At 34.9% G+C, this 16,037-nt stretch overlaps 3 protein-coding genes and 1 pseudogene across 3 annotated transcripts; 3 read left to right on the top strand and 1 right to left on the bottom strand.

Moving 5' to 3' along the window:
* The first annotated feature begins 283 nt into the window (after positions 1-283).
* LOC100790174 (beta-glucuronosyltransferase GlcAT14B) lies at positions 284-4,076 on the top strand. Its single transcript, XM_003550776.5, has 4 exons — positions 284-1,189; positions 1,854-1,929; positions 2,074-2,189; positions 3,112-4,076. The coding sequence occupies exons 1-4, from the start codon at positions 628-630 to the stop codon at positions 3,624-3,626; spliced, it is 1,269 nt and encodes a 422-aa protein (XP_003550824.1). The 5' UTR covers positions 284-627; the 3' UTR covers positions 3,627-4,076.
* Positions 4,077-5,589: 1,513 nt separating this feature from the next.
* Positions 5,590-8,498, top strand: LOC100789638 (uncharacterized). Its single transcript, XM_014769349.3, has 2 exons — positions 5,590-6,142; positions 7,742-8,498. The coding sequence occupies exons 1-2, from the start codon at positions 5,972-5,974 to the stop codon at positions 8,102-8,104; spliced, it is 534 nt and encodes a 177-aa protein (XP_014624835.1). The 5' UTR covers positions 5,590-5,971; the 3' UTR covers positions 8,105-8,498.
* Positions 8,499-9,903: 1,405 nt separating this feature from the next.
* LOC100814970 (uncharacterized) lies at positions 9,904-13,606 on the bottom strand (annotated as a pseudogene).
* Positions 13,607-13,737: 131 nt separating this feature from the next.
* LOC100500330 (uncharacterized) lies at positions 13,738-15,945 on the top strand. Its single transcript, NM_001249518.2, has 5 exons — positions 13,738-13,887; positions 13,972-14,069; positions 14,404-14,473; positions 14,963-15,059; positions 15,703-15,945. The coding sequence occupies exons 1-5, from the start codon at positions 13,830-13,832 to the stop codon at positions 15,779-15,781; spliced, it is 402 nt and encodes a 133-aa protein (NP_001236447.1). The 5' UTR covers positions 13,738-13,829; the 3' UTR covers positions 15,782-15,945.
* The last annotated feature ends 92 nt before the right edge of the window (positions 15,946-16,037 follow it).

Here is a 16,037-nt window from a genome sequence, read left to right as displayed (position 1 = left end):
AAATAGTAACCAATTTTATTATTCGACAACATTCTGTAAAAATTTCTCTAAAGCAAATAAAATACAGATTATGTATTTATATATCATGGAGAGCCTGCAACAACATCCTCCTTCTTAAAGTAAAATAACAGCTGACAAGTCATTTTTTTTTTATGAAATCAACAATGACAAGTCATTTTAATATTATTAATCATAGTTTGTACGTGTCACGAATGTGTTAAGAAAATATAATCATCAACGGAAGCCAACACATATAAAATCATTTTTTTTTCTTTGGTGGACTGAGAACAAGAACTAGTAGTAAACTGAAAGAGCCGTGTTAGAAGCGGCTGAAGGAAGAAGAAGAAAAAAAGGATAGCGATGCAGAATTTAATTGACTCATGTACAATGACAAGTACAAACACAAAAAATATACCATTTATAAGTCACTAACTAATATTGTTAGTATTAGACAATTACTGGTAATTATAATTATGATCCAATGGTAATTAATATTACACGCCCTCTCTTCCTTTCTCTCTCTCTCATTGTCTGTCCTTGCCACAGAAACCCTGAAAGAAACCCCAGCAAACGGGATTTGTATTGCATTTGAGCTCTGTTGTAGTACCTGAAAACCTTAATCATCCTATGGAGACCAACAACAAACAACAGCAGCAGAAGAAGAAGTGGTTTATGCCACTGGTTCTGTCTCTACTACTGTCCACCCTGCTCATACTTTTTTCCATCTTCGTCTCCTCCGATTCCTCCTCTCTGCTCTACCTCTACCGTACACGTGGCAGACTCGAGGAGCCTCGTTTCGTGGAGTCAAAGCTGAGGCTGTCCGCCACGTCATCCAGCGATTCCGTTCCCAGGATCGCGTACCTGATCTCGGGGTCAATGGGCGATGGCGACACTCTGAAGAGAACCCTCAAGGCCCTTTACCATCCCAGGAACCAATACGCTGTGCACTTGGACCTCGAAGCTTCTTCTCAAGAAAGATTGGAGCTTGCAAACTTTGTGAAGAACGACCCTCTCTTTGCGGAAGTGGGCAATGTTAGGATGATTGTTAAGGCCAACTTGGTTACTTATAGAGGACCCACTATGGTCACTAATACCCTCCACGCTGCTGCCATTCTGTTAAAGGAAGGTGGACTCTGGGATTGGTTCATCAATCTCAGCGCTTCCGATTACCCTTTGATCACTCAAGATGGTACCCTCTTTGTCTTTCTTGATCAGTCAGTGTTTTTTTTTTGTTGGTTTCTGTGTGTGTTTTAGGGAAATTTTGTTGATTTCTTATTTGTTTTTTCTCTCTCTCAGTTTTGTGTTAATTGATTTGAATTCTGCTGTTTTTGTTTTGGATTGTATTTCTGAGATGTGATGTGAGAACCAAATGTGTGTGTATCTTGTTGGTAGTAGATTTTGGTCCGAGATAAATTTGGAGAGTTTCTGAATTTTAAATTGGTCTGATCTGGTCCCAACTTTGTCCAAGTTGTTCCAATTGTTGGCTTGCTCATCAATGAGTTGTTTGTTTTTGTCAGCAGACAGGCTTGTTCCTCTTTCTCTCTCTTTCGTTGTAGCCCGGGGTGGTGGGGGAGGAGGAATACCAGGTTTCAGATAAAAGTAAAATTGCTTCTAACTCCACTAATTTCTGCACTGATGTTTTTTTTTATGTTTTGAAGAGTAACCACTAACCACCATGCCATGTATATTGGACGCATGATAATATTCATATAAAATAAATAAATTTCTGTTGTGGATATTATGATGGTTTGCTAGTTAAATATACTTAAAATCTGTAATTTGTTGAAACTGTGAACTGTGAATTGTGTTGCCCTGTTTTCACAATCACCTGCTACATCTCTTTTGCTCAACAGATCTGCTGCATACACTGTCATCAATTCCAAGACACCTTAACTTTATTGAGCACACCAGTGATATTGGCTGGAAGGAGTAAGTTGTTAATCCTTTTCTTCAACCTGTGTTTTATTGCATGATTCATTTCATTTTCTTCAAAAGTAACATTCAATTTTGTGAAATATCAAACATATCTCTCTTCTTTTTAAGTAAATCTTTGCTGTTTTCTTTTTTCAATAGAGATCAGAGAGCCAAGCCTGTTATCATTGATCCAGCTCTTTATAGTGTCAATAAGTCTGATTTATTTTGGGTGACTGAGAAAAGAAATGTTCCCACCGCATATAAGCTGTTTACAGGTGAGAAACTTGGAATCTGATGCCCCTCATCTTGATTAAATCTCTATTTTGTTATTTTTCTCATGCCACCTTTATTATTTGCTCTTTCAAATTTGTAGAATGCTTCAGTAGTATGAGCCATGTTATCCTAAAATGAATTATAGATATTACATAAACTAAAAGAGCTGTGGAAAATCTGAAAATTGAAGTCAAACAGTCATGATGGAATTGAGAGAGGGAATTCTACTAATGAGATGACTTCAGTAGCCTGTGGTTTTGAGTATGATTACCCTGGATTACAGCACTTTTTCTCTTTTCTCCATTCTTTTCCTTTTCTCTCTTATTGGCTACAGTTTTTCACATCTGTCTCGAACTCAATATCCCATATGTCTCTCAGGTATTGATTGCCATTAGTAATCCTAATACGGCTTTGGCAAACATTATCATGAGCTGTGTATCCCTCTATTTTAAGTTGACAAGTGCTCTAAGAACATTTGTTAATGGAACAAAAGAAGAAAGTATTTGTTGAAAAAGATGACATTTATTATATCCAATATGCAAAAATCATTTAATACTTAATTATTAAAGCAATTAACAGCATTTAGTGAAGTGTATTAAGTCATTTAATTGCACCTTAACTTAGGTCATTAGGACATTTATTATTAAAGCAATTAACAGCATTTAGTGAAGTGTATTAAGTCATTTAATTGCACCTTAACTTAGGTCATTAGGACATTTATTAGCAGGATTCTCTTAAGTTTGTTTCAACATGAAGCCATTTGCAGCTAAACTTCCACACTGATCACCTAGTTTACTTGAATCTATGGCATACAGCATTTTATCATCTCAAGTTTTTCAATAGTTGTCCATAAGTGGAAGGCTTAGAAGTTAGAATCCAGCGCTATGCTATCTAAGTTTTGTTATGCTACTTGATTTTGCTCAGGTTCTGCATGGATGATGCTCTCTCGCCAATTTGTTGAATATTTGTTATGGGGATGGGATAACTTGCCTAGAATTGTCTTGATGTATTATGCCAACTTTCTATCCTCCCCTGAAGGGTATTTTCACACTGTCATCTGCAATTCTGAGGAGTTCCGAAACACTACTGTGAACCATGACCTCCACTTCATATCATGGGACAACCCTCCAAAACAACATCCACATTTCCTTACAATTGATAACTACGAGCAAATGGTTGACAGCAATGCTCCGTTTGCTCGAAAATTTGGCAGGAATGAACCACTCTTGGATAAGATTGATAATGAACTCTTGAGACGAAATGAACATGGTTATGTGCCTGGCAGGTGGTTCGACCAAGCAAATCCTAACATCACCAAACCATATTCTGCCATAAGAAATATCACTGAACTTAAGCCTGGCCCTGGAGCAGAAAGGCTTAAACGCCTTATCAATGGTTTGTTATCATCAGAAGATTTTCACACTAAGCAGTGTTCTTGACACCCAGGTTTAATCACCTTGCTATGCTCATTGCTGTTTTTCCATCACTCAACAGCAACAAGCAAACAATTATGATGTCCAGTTGACATCCAAGGTTGTTTCGAGACCAAACATGAAATATGAGAAGACAGATCAGAAAACATACGGAACAATTTCTTCAAAAGTACGCCTTCCCTTCAACTTCTATTTTTACTCGAATTTTAACGTGACCACACATTTGTAGTCAATACGTATCCATTGATTCACATGATATATTAAATTTTATGGATGACAAGGACTTGTCATCAATGCAATTGTTGTACTCCTTAGAATGTCTTTATAGCAAATAAGAGATTCAATGATATAACACACGGGTAGAGTGCCTGGTACGGTTAGGCTGGAAGTGCACAAGCCCGTGAAAAGTACTCTTCCTAGTCTTTTATACAAGGACATGCTCAAGTAGATGCCACTTATTTTGCTTTTTTTTTTCTCTCCCTTTTCTTGAGTTATTACCCTCATGAATTGAGGTACGTTTGATTTTTCTTTCATGAATGAACATTTGTTATGCCGTTAGGCTCTTGCAAACTAGTGAAAGGGAGATCATTTACTATCAGACAAATTAGTGTCCTCTAAATTTGACCATGTTGATAATTTGACAGGTAGGTATAAAGAGAACATGACACGTGACATGTTTTCTTTGAATCTATTAGTCAAACATGTAATTTTGATCGATCAACTGTCAAAAGAGACTTATGTCAGGAAATTGTTTTGGAAGAGATCCATATTGATATTTTGTTTATAAAAATGATCCAAAATGATCCTAGCCTCATAACTCCTAGAGATTTTGTTGCTTCACCATTCAAGGGGAAAAACAGCCAACCTTCATGGCCTTAGCCCCCAAGCCCCCTTGCTCCTGTAACTTCTAAAGGAATGTCTTAAAGAAAACGCTAACACCTGAGCATTTCCTTAAATGGTTGGTTAATTTCGATTGCTTAATAAAATAAACAAATTCAAGTTTAAAATTATGCTCAATTATTTAATGAGCCAAGTCCAAGGTTTATTAGCTCTAACATTAATAACTTGTAAATAACTTGATGATATATATTATAGAAAAATTAAAATTACATAGGTTTCATTGTATCATACCACATTAGTACATATTTTTATATCATATCACAAAAATGTTAAAATTTTATTTAAAATAAATAATAAATTTACATACTTTATTTGTTTATATAAAAATATTATATTATGTGTGCATTACACAACAAAATTAAGTTAAAAATAGCAAAATCTAAACGTGTCAAATTATATTTTAAAATTTAATAGAGAACATATTATTACAATTTTTAAATATAATATAAGACAAAAATATACTCCCTTTGTCCCATAATCATTATTGTCTTAGGCTGTTTTGCGTAAATAAATAAAATAATAATATTTTTATAAAATTAATCTTATAATCATTAATTTATTTTAAGTTTTTTTTACCTCTAATTAGTATTATAAATCACATGAGTAGAAAAAAATTAATGTTATACATTGAAAAAAATTAAATAATAATTATTTTAAGATTAATTTTTTCTTCTTACACAATAATTTTTATAGGATAGAGAAAATATTTTGAAAAGTGTAAACACTTTAAAGGAAAAGAAACAAAGAAGAAAAAGTAATAATGTAATGAAAGCAATTTAAATAATATGCTTAAAAACATTCTTAATTTTATAAGGGTTTAGTTAAGTTTTTAGGCCTCAAATTTTTAATTTTTAGTTTCTAAATTATTTTTTTAAGAATTTGGTCTCTAAAGAAGTTGTTGTTCTTAAAGTGTCATGTTGGAAACACATATGAACTTAAAAAAACCTAAGAAGAGAATCTATCCTCCTCATCTATAATTTACTATGGTATGATGATATTCATGATAAATAGTTTAAAGACCAAAAATTCAAAATTCATATAATTTGATGATTAAAAACTTAATTGACTCTTTTATAAATTTGAGCAAATTCACTAAAGACTCTCTTGATTTTATGTAGTCATCATCTAGCAGATCCAAATCTCGAAATCCCCTCAATTTCTGGAGAAAATTCTCCTTCATTAAGTGAAGCTTCAGCTTCAAGTCCTTTTCCATTCTCATCAAACCTGCCTGGAAAAGAGATAATAAATATACGATACTTCTTTCTCCGAAGCTACTGTTCCTACTCTTCTCTTCCACTCTCATCATCCTCATCTTCTTCTTCGCATTCCTCACCTCACACCCCTCAAACCCTTCAAACCCTACCTTCACCGCCTTCAACACCCGCCTCTCCTTCAATGCCAGGACTGAGGGTAAGGATGGGTTTTTTGTCGACGTTGGTGCCAACGTAGGTATGGCGTCCTTCGCCGCCTCCGCTATGGGGTTTCGGGTTCTGGCTTTCGAGCCTGTGTTCGAGAATTTGCAGAGGATCTGTGAAGGGGTTTACTTCAATAGAGTTGCGGATTTGGTCACTGTCTTCGAGGCCGCTGCGTCGGATCGCGTTGGCAACATCACCGTTCACAAGGTCACTTTTCTTTTCTTTATTATTATTTTATTTAATTTTGGCTTGAATTGAATTTTGGTATAGTCAACTATAATGAGGGATTGTAGAAGAAGGCTTGGTTTAGTTGGAGTGTTGGATACTAATCTAATTAGCTCAGAAAGTAATCATCTAAAGTGCAGAGATAAAAGTGGATGAGAAACAAATGTTTCTGGATAATATAATTAGATTTACGAAAATGACAAGTTGATAACCCACTTCCTTGAACTTATGCTTTGTTCTCTAAAGGGTGAAGGTGAATCAGCTCAAAATTATTGGTTGAACATTTTGGAATTTCATGATAAACTTACTTGTATCTTAATCCTTCTTTGCAAGACTGACGATGGAATGGCATATGTAAATATAATTAATCTGGATGTTCTTGAGTTGCTTCTAGTTAAAGGATAAGAAGCAATTAGTGATATTTCAGTTATAGTCTATTTAGTTTATGTTGGAATAGGTTCAGTGTTACAGAATAAGGTAAATCAATCAAAGCATATTTTAAGAGCTTCTCTGGAAGTTATTAACATGGTAAATAAGGCAGACCCAGCATGCCATTTATATGGAGCTATTATTCAGGATATTTGCACTCTTGCAAAGAGAGAAGAAGTGTGTGTGGCCATGTTTTGCATAAGGATAACCAGTATGCAGATTTATTGGGAAAACAACACATGCATGAGTGAAGTATAGGATTGCTTGGATCTTTAGCTTACTGGTGGCAGCATCTTCCTGAGTTTTCCCTTTGTTAGCTGACCTATCTTCTGTTATATTTTTTGTTGTATCCTCGGGTCTACCCATTCAAAAGGATTCTAAGCTTCCCATTTGGAGTTATGTTGAAGCTAAAGCATATTTTTTTAGATGAGCTGTTTTGGCTCATTTGAGGTGACCATAAGGTTTTGACCGACCTGATTAGTTCAGCTAGTTGGGTTGGATGGAGATTTAAATAAGGTTTTAGGTTCAGGTGATGGTAATGACCTCCAATTGTGCCCCCACAATATCCCCAAATTACTGATGAAAATTTTGATAGGGCAGGCTAGTCCTTGCTTGCAGTTGGCATACTTTGAATGATGATCTGTTTATCCATTAGAAAGCTTATTTAAAGAGCCAGCTTGTCTGCTTTGGTTGGACAGACTGGGATGAGTGTCATAACATGTAAATCTCAAATCTCCTCCTCCTCAGCTTGAAAAGTGGCCTCCAAAGATTTAATATGTTCATTTAACGATAGCTGGTTTCTATAGCATCTTGAAAATAATGCACATGATGGACTGTGTGCTATGGTTGAAAAAATGTTTGATAGTTTGGAAAAAATGCAACAAAAATCTGTTTTTATTTTTGGTTTAAATTATAGTTGTCAAGTTGCTGACACCATGATTTTATATGAAAGTTCCTTTTTTTCTTCAAATGAAATGGATATGGGGAGAAAATATATACTACTTACGGGTGAGAGTTAGTAACGATTTGGCCAAGTCCTCATTGTTTCGGACATGAAACCTTAAAGGACAAGGAAATGAATTACTTTATTTTACATTGCAACTTCTGTTTGTCTTTCAATGCTGATTAGTTCAATTTTACTTGATTTTCCAGTTGGTTGGTAGGCTGGACAACAGTGCAATTTCTGCCACAGGTGCAAAGTTGGCATTTAAGTCGAATGAAGAGATAGCTTTTAAAGTACGGACCGTTCCTCTTGATGAAGTGATTCCAAAATCTGAGCGTGTGCTTCTGCTTAAAATAGATGTTCAGGGCTGGGAATATCACGTTCTTAAAGGAGCATCAAAGTTGCTCTCAAGGAAAGGAAGCCAAGCCCCATATCTCATATACGAAGAAGATGAGTGCTTATTACAGGCCAGTAATAGCAGTGCAAAAGAGATTCGAGACTTCCTCCATAGTGTGGGTTATCATGATTGCACCCAACATGGCACAGATGCACACTGCATCAAGAAGGATTGATCATAATTTTGGTTTTCAGTTTCTGCAGTCCCTAGATGGAAAACCAAGTTATTGCCAGTTGACTATGTCAGCTAATTCTTGAGTGGTGGATTGGTTGCCGATGCTGATGGAAACGAGTTAAGACGGGTGGCAACTACACCGCTAACTGCAAGCTGCTTCGTGATCTCTATCTGTCCACGAAGTTTGAAATGCATGTTATTGAACAAGCATTACCTATGATTCTTATGTAGATGTGTTCGAGTTTACGTCTTGTATACTGTCCTTTAGGAATTTTTCGTATCAAGTGAAACCACAAGTTTCAAATAGTAATAGGACTTTTGTACAAGTCGTCTCCCAAAAGATTATGTTTATCCAGACAATTCTAAATTAAAAAAAGCTAAGGTTTTATATGAAATATTTTATCAAAGGTTTGTTTGGAACAATTTAAAGACCAATGAACAATAAAATGAATAAATAAAGAACAATTGTTAGAATAAGAGTAATTTGAAATGAAATAGCATAATCAACCACAATGTTGTTATGAGGATTGAGAGGTGTTGAATTTGATTTTCCTTATTTCAATGGAATAATTGCAATTAATTTAATCATTTATGTAATTTATCCTTAATTCATAAATATATTATAGCTTAAACTATTTAGATTAATTCTCAATGTCTTGGTAAATTAATCTAAATAATCAGTATCATCGAGTAAAAATTAGAGAAGCTTAATTGGTATTGACCTATGTCTAGCGATAATCCCAATTGGGTACTTTTCTTAGTTTTAGAAATCAAAAGAGTGTCTATCAATTAAACTAAGGATTCCTATGATCAAATAATAGGTGATCAGTCTAAAATAAGTATTAAGAATAGAGAAAAAATAATAAACACATAAACAATTATATTAAAAGGGAGAATTACATGAAATTAGGTCAGGCATTCTAATCCCAACAGATGAGGAGATTAATTGCTCATAGCATGATTACAATCCTTGGAAGAATTTATACAAAGCATAAGAATAGCGAGCTAAAAGCCTAAGAATGATCTACTCTCTCTCGAAGAACAATTGCTCTAATTCGTGTTGAGATCCTCTCTCATTAGCACAACAATTTTTATAAACTGATATGGACTTGGGCCTATCGCGACACCCTTACTTAAGCAAGGCTCATTCTTTCAACTTTTGTTGTCCAATGTCTTCCCTCGCTTAAGTGTCCAAAATGTTGCACTTAAGTGAGGCCTTCATGTGTGTCCTGACTTGGTTGTCCTCGTTTAAGCCTTCCTGTAGTGGACTTAAGCAAGAACCTTCATTGGAGTTAACTGGGTTCTCTGTTTGAGCTCGCTTAAGCGCCCAAAATGTTGCGTTTAAGCGAGCCAAATTCCATCATTTTAGATCTTAATTCCTCTTGCTTAAGTGACTAAAGAGGGTCGCTTGAGTGAAACATGTCAGTGACTTCTCAACTTCCATCTGTCTTGGCTCGCTTAAGCACACAACATGTCTTGCTTAAGCGAGTAGATCACCACTTGTGATTTCTGACTAATTACCTGCAAAATTCCAAAAAAAATCAAGAAATCCTAATTGATTAAAAAATGCTATATAAGACTTAATGTATAAAAAATCCTAAGGTATCTAAGTGTGATTTCCTTATTCAATCCTAAATTTGAGTCAAGATAAGACTTAATGTATAAAAAATGCTATATAATCATCTCAAATAATCTGTAAACTTTAAGCATATTTGGCGATTATCAGTCCTTTATTTGCAGGCATTCGTTTAATGAGTTCCACAATTTTCCAATTATATATTGAAATCTATTTATATAATATTTGTATATCAACTTTTCATGTTTGATATGTCATAACGAATACGAAGTCCTGAAGTATACAGAGAACTACATCATCTGTGGAAGCCAACATAAGTCAAATATATGGGTACTGTGAAATTATACATCTTCCAAAATGAAGTAAAATCAATCACTGGTCAATCTCAAAAGGAACAAGATGAATTAGTGTTATATGCTAACAAGACTTCAAATAATAGAATTTTTTGTTTAGCTTGAACTTGCTGGCTTCTTGAAACCTCGAGAGCAGTACGTGGAAGAGAAACAAGAAATTTTGATGCTGTTCTTACACTGACGAAAACAAATATCAGTCCCAACTTAAGAAGCCTCTTTGTCGGCAGTGGACTTCTATGGTTTCCGAGATACCCCAACTGTAAAATATAAGCACTTAAGAAACTTTACAACCACTATTCTATTGTATAATGATCAAATAACCAATTCTGTAGGCATTGATGCTACACATACACAATAATAATTTTAAATGGACCACCTCCTAATTCTCACTATCAAAAGAAGAAAATAGTGATTGCTTTTTATGTTTTTAAGATATTAAATACATCTACTATTTTATTTATTACTTTCTCTGTAAAGTATTAAGAGGATTAACAGAATATTAGTAAAAGGTGATATAACATTACTCACAAAATATCTATTAAGAAATAACATGTCATACATTTGTGCTTAGGCTATGCAACTTTTGGTACATCAGGAAAATTTCAGTAGAATTCGCTGGTTCTCCCACAAAAGTTTCCTTAGACCCATTTACACTACAGTGCAAGCACGAAGAAAAAGAGAGTAGACAGAAGACACAAGTTACACATCTAAAGACCTAAGCATGGAACTCAGAAGACAAAAAATTCACAGGCTAAAGAGATTGATTGTCAATTTAATAAGTTATAACAGGAAGCCAAAAATCCATGATAACTCTGCCAATTGCCATGGCAATACTGCTTATGCCTAGTAAGATTGATATATCAAACCGCAACCCATATCCCTTTACTTAATTGGTATATCTTGGAACAAAAGAATGATTATAATTCAGGCACAGGTTTGATACCTGAGGTTCTAACCACACAGCTCAGTCCTCAGGATTCTTTTGGTCCACTAGTTTTTGAAGGGCCAGCTCTTTCCACCATAACGTCATAAAGCTGCTTCCCATTCTGTTTGTCAAAATAAATTAGCAAGAAACAATAAAAAAATGTTGAAGCTTGATGTCTGCAACTCAAGTAAGGAAGAAAATTATTTTCTTAGCTATCTTCTATATGTGTATTGGCTATACTTGTGTCCAAACTACTTACAAATATTATGGGAAAGCAATGAATTTGTCCCTCAGGCTTTGTTTGTGTCTCCTTGAAGTAAACCAAGATAGGGAAGTTTGGCCACCAGAATTCCCAATTAACAAATGTTGAGTACCTGCAGCATATCAAACTAGTTTTTGTCCTACTGTTGTGAAATTCTAGAAGCGTAAACATGAAATCAGGGTACTTACTTCCAGCATTTTTTTCCTCCCACAAAAGCATTCTCACCCGATTCCTGGAGCTGTTCACCTATCTTTACCTCCTAAACCATAAATTTTGTATATAACTAATATGAATAACTAAAAAGAAAGCAGAAAAAAACACCCAGGAATGATCAATACAGTATACAATTACATGAAGTCATGCACACACAAATAATATGCTGAAGTTACATATACTAGGATGGTAACTGGAAGTGGATGATAATTTCCTATAAATATAAACCATATACAAAAGTAACAATTGGTCAAGCTGCAAAACTCTAGAACATAGTGTGTTTAGTCATGCAATTTAGTCCTTTTGCATCAAATCAAAGAGGCAGAGAATTTGCTACAATGACATAAATGTTTGAAACATAATTGTTCTCAGAAATCAAGGGGGCAAATTCTCTATTTGTGGTTATTATGATTAGAAGGGCCACCTGCTTTGCAGTATAAAGAAAAAAAAGTATCTGACATATTCATTTATATAATATGACATTTTTTGCTTTAAGAATGTGTATAGGCTGTGGGCTTTTCGGATTAATTTGAATTAAAAAAATTCAGCTCATTTTTCAGCTGTAATAAGACAAACTACTAAGCTTTTTAGGAAAGTAAATAATGAAGACTTGAAGAGTAAGTGCTAAGAAAGTAAATAATACAATGCATAAACCACAAATTTCTTGGAGAAGTTAGAAGAGAACAAACCAGAGCCTCATCATCAAAGACAAATGTCACTCTAGTGGTCTGAGGAAATAAGAGACAAATAATAAGAGAAAAAGTCAGCTTCTGAAAAGTGGAATGGAACATATAATGCAACTTGTAGCAAACGTAGTGAAAAGTCACCGGACAAAATAATCTTACTAATAGCCTCTTTTAAAAAAACAATACTGGATCATCATGCTACTTTGCACCTTTATTAATTACACTGTATGCTACTAATAATCACCTGGAACAACAGAAGCAATCCAAGGAGACAACAGGTACTGCAGGTACCAAATTATCTGTGTAAGCCAATCCACCAGCTATACCTGATAGTACAATTTTGAGCCATTAGGAAATTTGTAAATCTGCTAATTTAAGGAAAGGCCAAAAAAGACTTGAGTTAACAGCACTCAGAATTCAAAAGTAGTTAAAAGTGTTAGCTAATCTCATTTGAAAAATATTTTGATTCACCTAGTTCCAAAGAACCCAAAACTAAGGCAACAGATGGTCAATCACAATAGGGGTATTTATTTTTCAGATGAATCAAATTCAGTGTCTTTTAAGCGATTGTGATTAGCCCAATTAAACAGCCACCAACCAAACTATGTAGTTCTAGATTAGATTATTCAGGACAATCCACAAATTTTATATGCAAGTATTGTGTTGCGGACTATGGCCTGTCGATTTGGGATAACAGTATGTGCAATCAGCTCAAATAGTAAGCATTATTGCTTACTTGAAAGCCTAAGATTACTTTTTTTTTTTTTATCGGGAAATGTTAATAGTTAATTTTTTTTTGTTAGCGAGAGAGATTCGAACCACAACCTCTCTCCCCTCCTTCGTTCTTTCACCACCAAACTAACCTTATGACCACTAAACCTAAGATTATGTGGTAAGACACATACAGATAAAGAGAGAATCAGAAACCACCAAGTAGCACAATTGGAATCCTGTAATCTGGTTCAGGAATCACAGTCTCTCTGCTCTTCACGGACCTCACCTTCCTTCCAAGCTGTCAACAAAGAAACTCCATAGTTATAATTTATAGAACACCGATTATATGCAAATCACAATTATAAGCAATGATAAATGAGATGATAGAGACCACAGAAAGGGTGAAGTAGCAACCAGTGAGTGAACAACAAGACGGTTTCCATGGCTTCTAGTTATTTGTCTCCCACAAAAACTTGGATTGCACACAACTTGTCCACAAATAGAAGTCCTGAAACCACTCAAGAACCAATCTTTTCCCTCCCTAAAAAAGAAGAAAAGAAACACATAAAATTAAAAACCCACACCAGTATCAAACTTCCCCATTAGTATCTTGGTGAAAATATCCGAACTTTACTGAAAAGGAATTGAAAATTTGACTAAAACTGACACAGAACACCGATGACTCTGATGAAATTGGATGCAGTTAAGCTTACTTTGGGAGGGAAGAAAGTGGTGTACGGACAGAAGACTGCTCGCCATTTGTTTGTGCTTCACAAAATCCATGTCTTTCTTTTATGCACAAGAAGAATGATTTTACCAAAATGCCCACCATTCATTGAACATGTCCAAGGGCGTTAAAGTAATAAAGCGCGAACTTTGCCCACAAACTCGAAGGCCTTATCTTTTCCAACTCGCATTAGCCGAACTCACTCCTTCAGTTCAGTTCAGACCAAACTTGGCTACAACGTTTGATATTTAGGAGTTCCTGTGATTGAGAATGGCGCACTCTCTGTGTTTTGCTCCCATTTGTTCCTTGAAATCCTCAAACAGACCTGGTATAAATAACTCTGTTTGTTTGTGCTTTTTTGGGTTTTGCAGTGCTTATGTAATTCAATGAGATTTTGTATCAATTTAAATAGGGGCAGTTACCGGTAATTCGGTTACCCGAAAGGCTTTTGAGATGAAAGAGGTGTGTCAGAATTCTGAAGTTCCAAACTTTCAGTCCTTGAAGGTTAAGGTGAGAATTGAGATTGATTTTAGTATCCCATTTACAATTAAGGTGCTTTGTCTTTGTGCTCAGTTTTTTTCTTTTTTCTTTTTGTGTAAAAAATGCTAGCATGAGTACATCGGTTTGGTGTATCGGTCAAGTGGTTTATTTATGGTTTGAGATGTGTGGTTCATAGGCTGAAAAGTTTTGTCCAGTAACATTTGGAAAAAAGTGAGGGCTAAAAAGATATTATATGGCACATGTAACTTGCAAAAGCCTCAAATGTAACTGGTTTCTATTATTGTGTTTGACAATGCATAATTGCATATATTTTGAATCCCTCTCTGATTTTGATTTAATACAGGCTACAGAAGATAACACTACAAAAAGCACAAAAGTTAGGAGCATTGTTTGTTCTGATTGTGATGGAAATGGTAAGTGAAAATGTTGAGTTTTAATTTCTTCTTATTACGATCTTTTGTAGCTTTCTTATTCTTTATTTAAAGACGGTTTAAATTAATGAGAGCCTTCGTGTGATATCATATAGCAATTGCTCGATTTGTGTAAAAATTAGAACAACAAAACCAAAGACTTTGTTAAAATTTAGAATACTTTTAGTTCACTCTTAGTGAGATAAGCCAACGTTAGCCTGGAGGTATGTTCACGCTTGTTATGTATTTTGTTTCAGTTAATTGTTGATGATGGTTCTCTACCGTGCATTTACATTCAGAATAACAATAATCTTTTTATGAAGAGTCAGGATTTTTTCCATTCATATTTGAGGCCTACTGCTTTTGCTTCATGAATACAACAGATGCTGCAAAATTTCTTGAAGAGCTAGCTAATATGTTAAGTTTTTTCTTCCTTTCCATTGGAAACATCAGTATTCAACTCACTCGATTGTTCTTTTGCTCAACTGCCAGGTGCAATATCATGTACTCAATGCAAAGGTACTGGAGTTAATTCAGTAGATCACTTCAATGGACAATTTAAAGCCGGTGGATTGTGTTGGCTATGCAGGTAACTGTACCATACCGCATTCCTTCCTCTCCCTTTATTTTATCCTGTGAGCATGTATGACTGTGCTTTGTTATGTATTGTATAGTGTATAAGTATTCACTTATATGCATCAATTTCTATCCCAACCCACCCCCCTCCCCCTCAAGAAAAAAAAAACAAACCAAAACTATATGCATCATCATTACCAGTGTTGCTAGCCTGCCACACACCACATCATGTCATTGCTTGCTACTACACACCACATAGAATAATATTACCAGTGTGGTAGCAATAGCATAGTGCTGCTAGCCTGCTACCACACACCACACTATGCTATGCTCTTGTGTCGTAGCATAGTGCCGTGTCCAATACTCCATAGAATAAGATTAAATGATTGTCCAATACTGTATTATAACTTTTAGACTTAGTAGTAGTCATGATTTTGATGATTATAATGCTGTTAAAAAATTAATTAGGTGCAAAATACTCATAATATCTAGTCCAAGTCTCAAATATATTTAAAGATAAACCCTGCAAAGTAGACTCATATGTATAATAACCATCTCAAATAGGCCGTGACGAAGGCCTTCGGATTATAATTGCCACTGGTCAGTGCCTTCTTGGTTTAGCTTCAATCTAATCCTATCCAACATGTTTCTTGCAGGGGCAAAAGGGATATTTTATGTGGATCTTGTAATGGAGCTGGCTTTCTTGGTGGAATCATGAGCACATTTGATGATTAAAAGTTTGGTTAGATTGAATTCAAAGATTCCTAATGGCTATACAAAGAGAAAAGGATGTAGGAATCTGCTTGTTCCTTCGTTGGTCTTTATGCAATGTGTACTAAATGATGTATTCTGCAGTTTTGGAAATAAGATTTTTGTCTGACAACCAAGTGTTTAAGGTGTCTATTTATACTTCTACTCATAATCATAGATTAGACCCAAAATCCAATAACTAATCCAATCATTAAAAAACCTTGAAAATAATAAAAGATCA

Source organism: Glycine max, chromosome 17 (genome assembly GCF_000004515.6).
Source record: "Glycine max cultivar Williams 82 chromosome 17, Glycine_max_v4.0, whole genome shotgun sequence".
Classification (NCBI taxonomy): Eukaryota; Viridiplantae; Streptophyta; class Magnoliopsida; order Fabales; family Fabaceae; genus Glycine; species Glycine max.
Note: the sequence above shows the minus strand (reverse complement) of the source record. Positions and strands in the feature narration are given on the sequence as shown.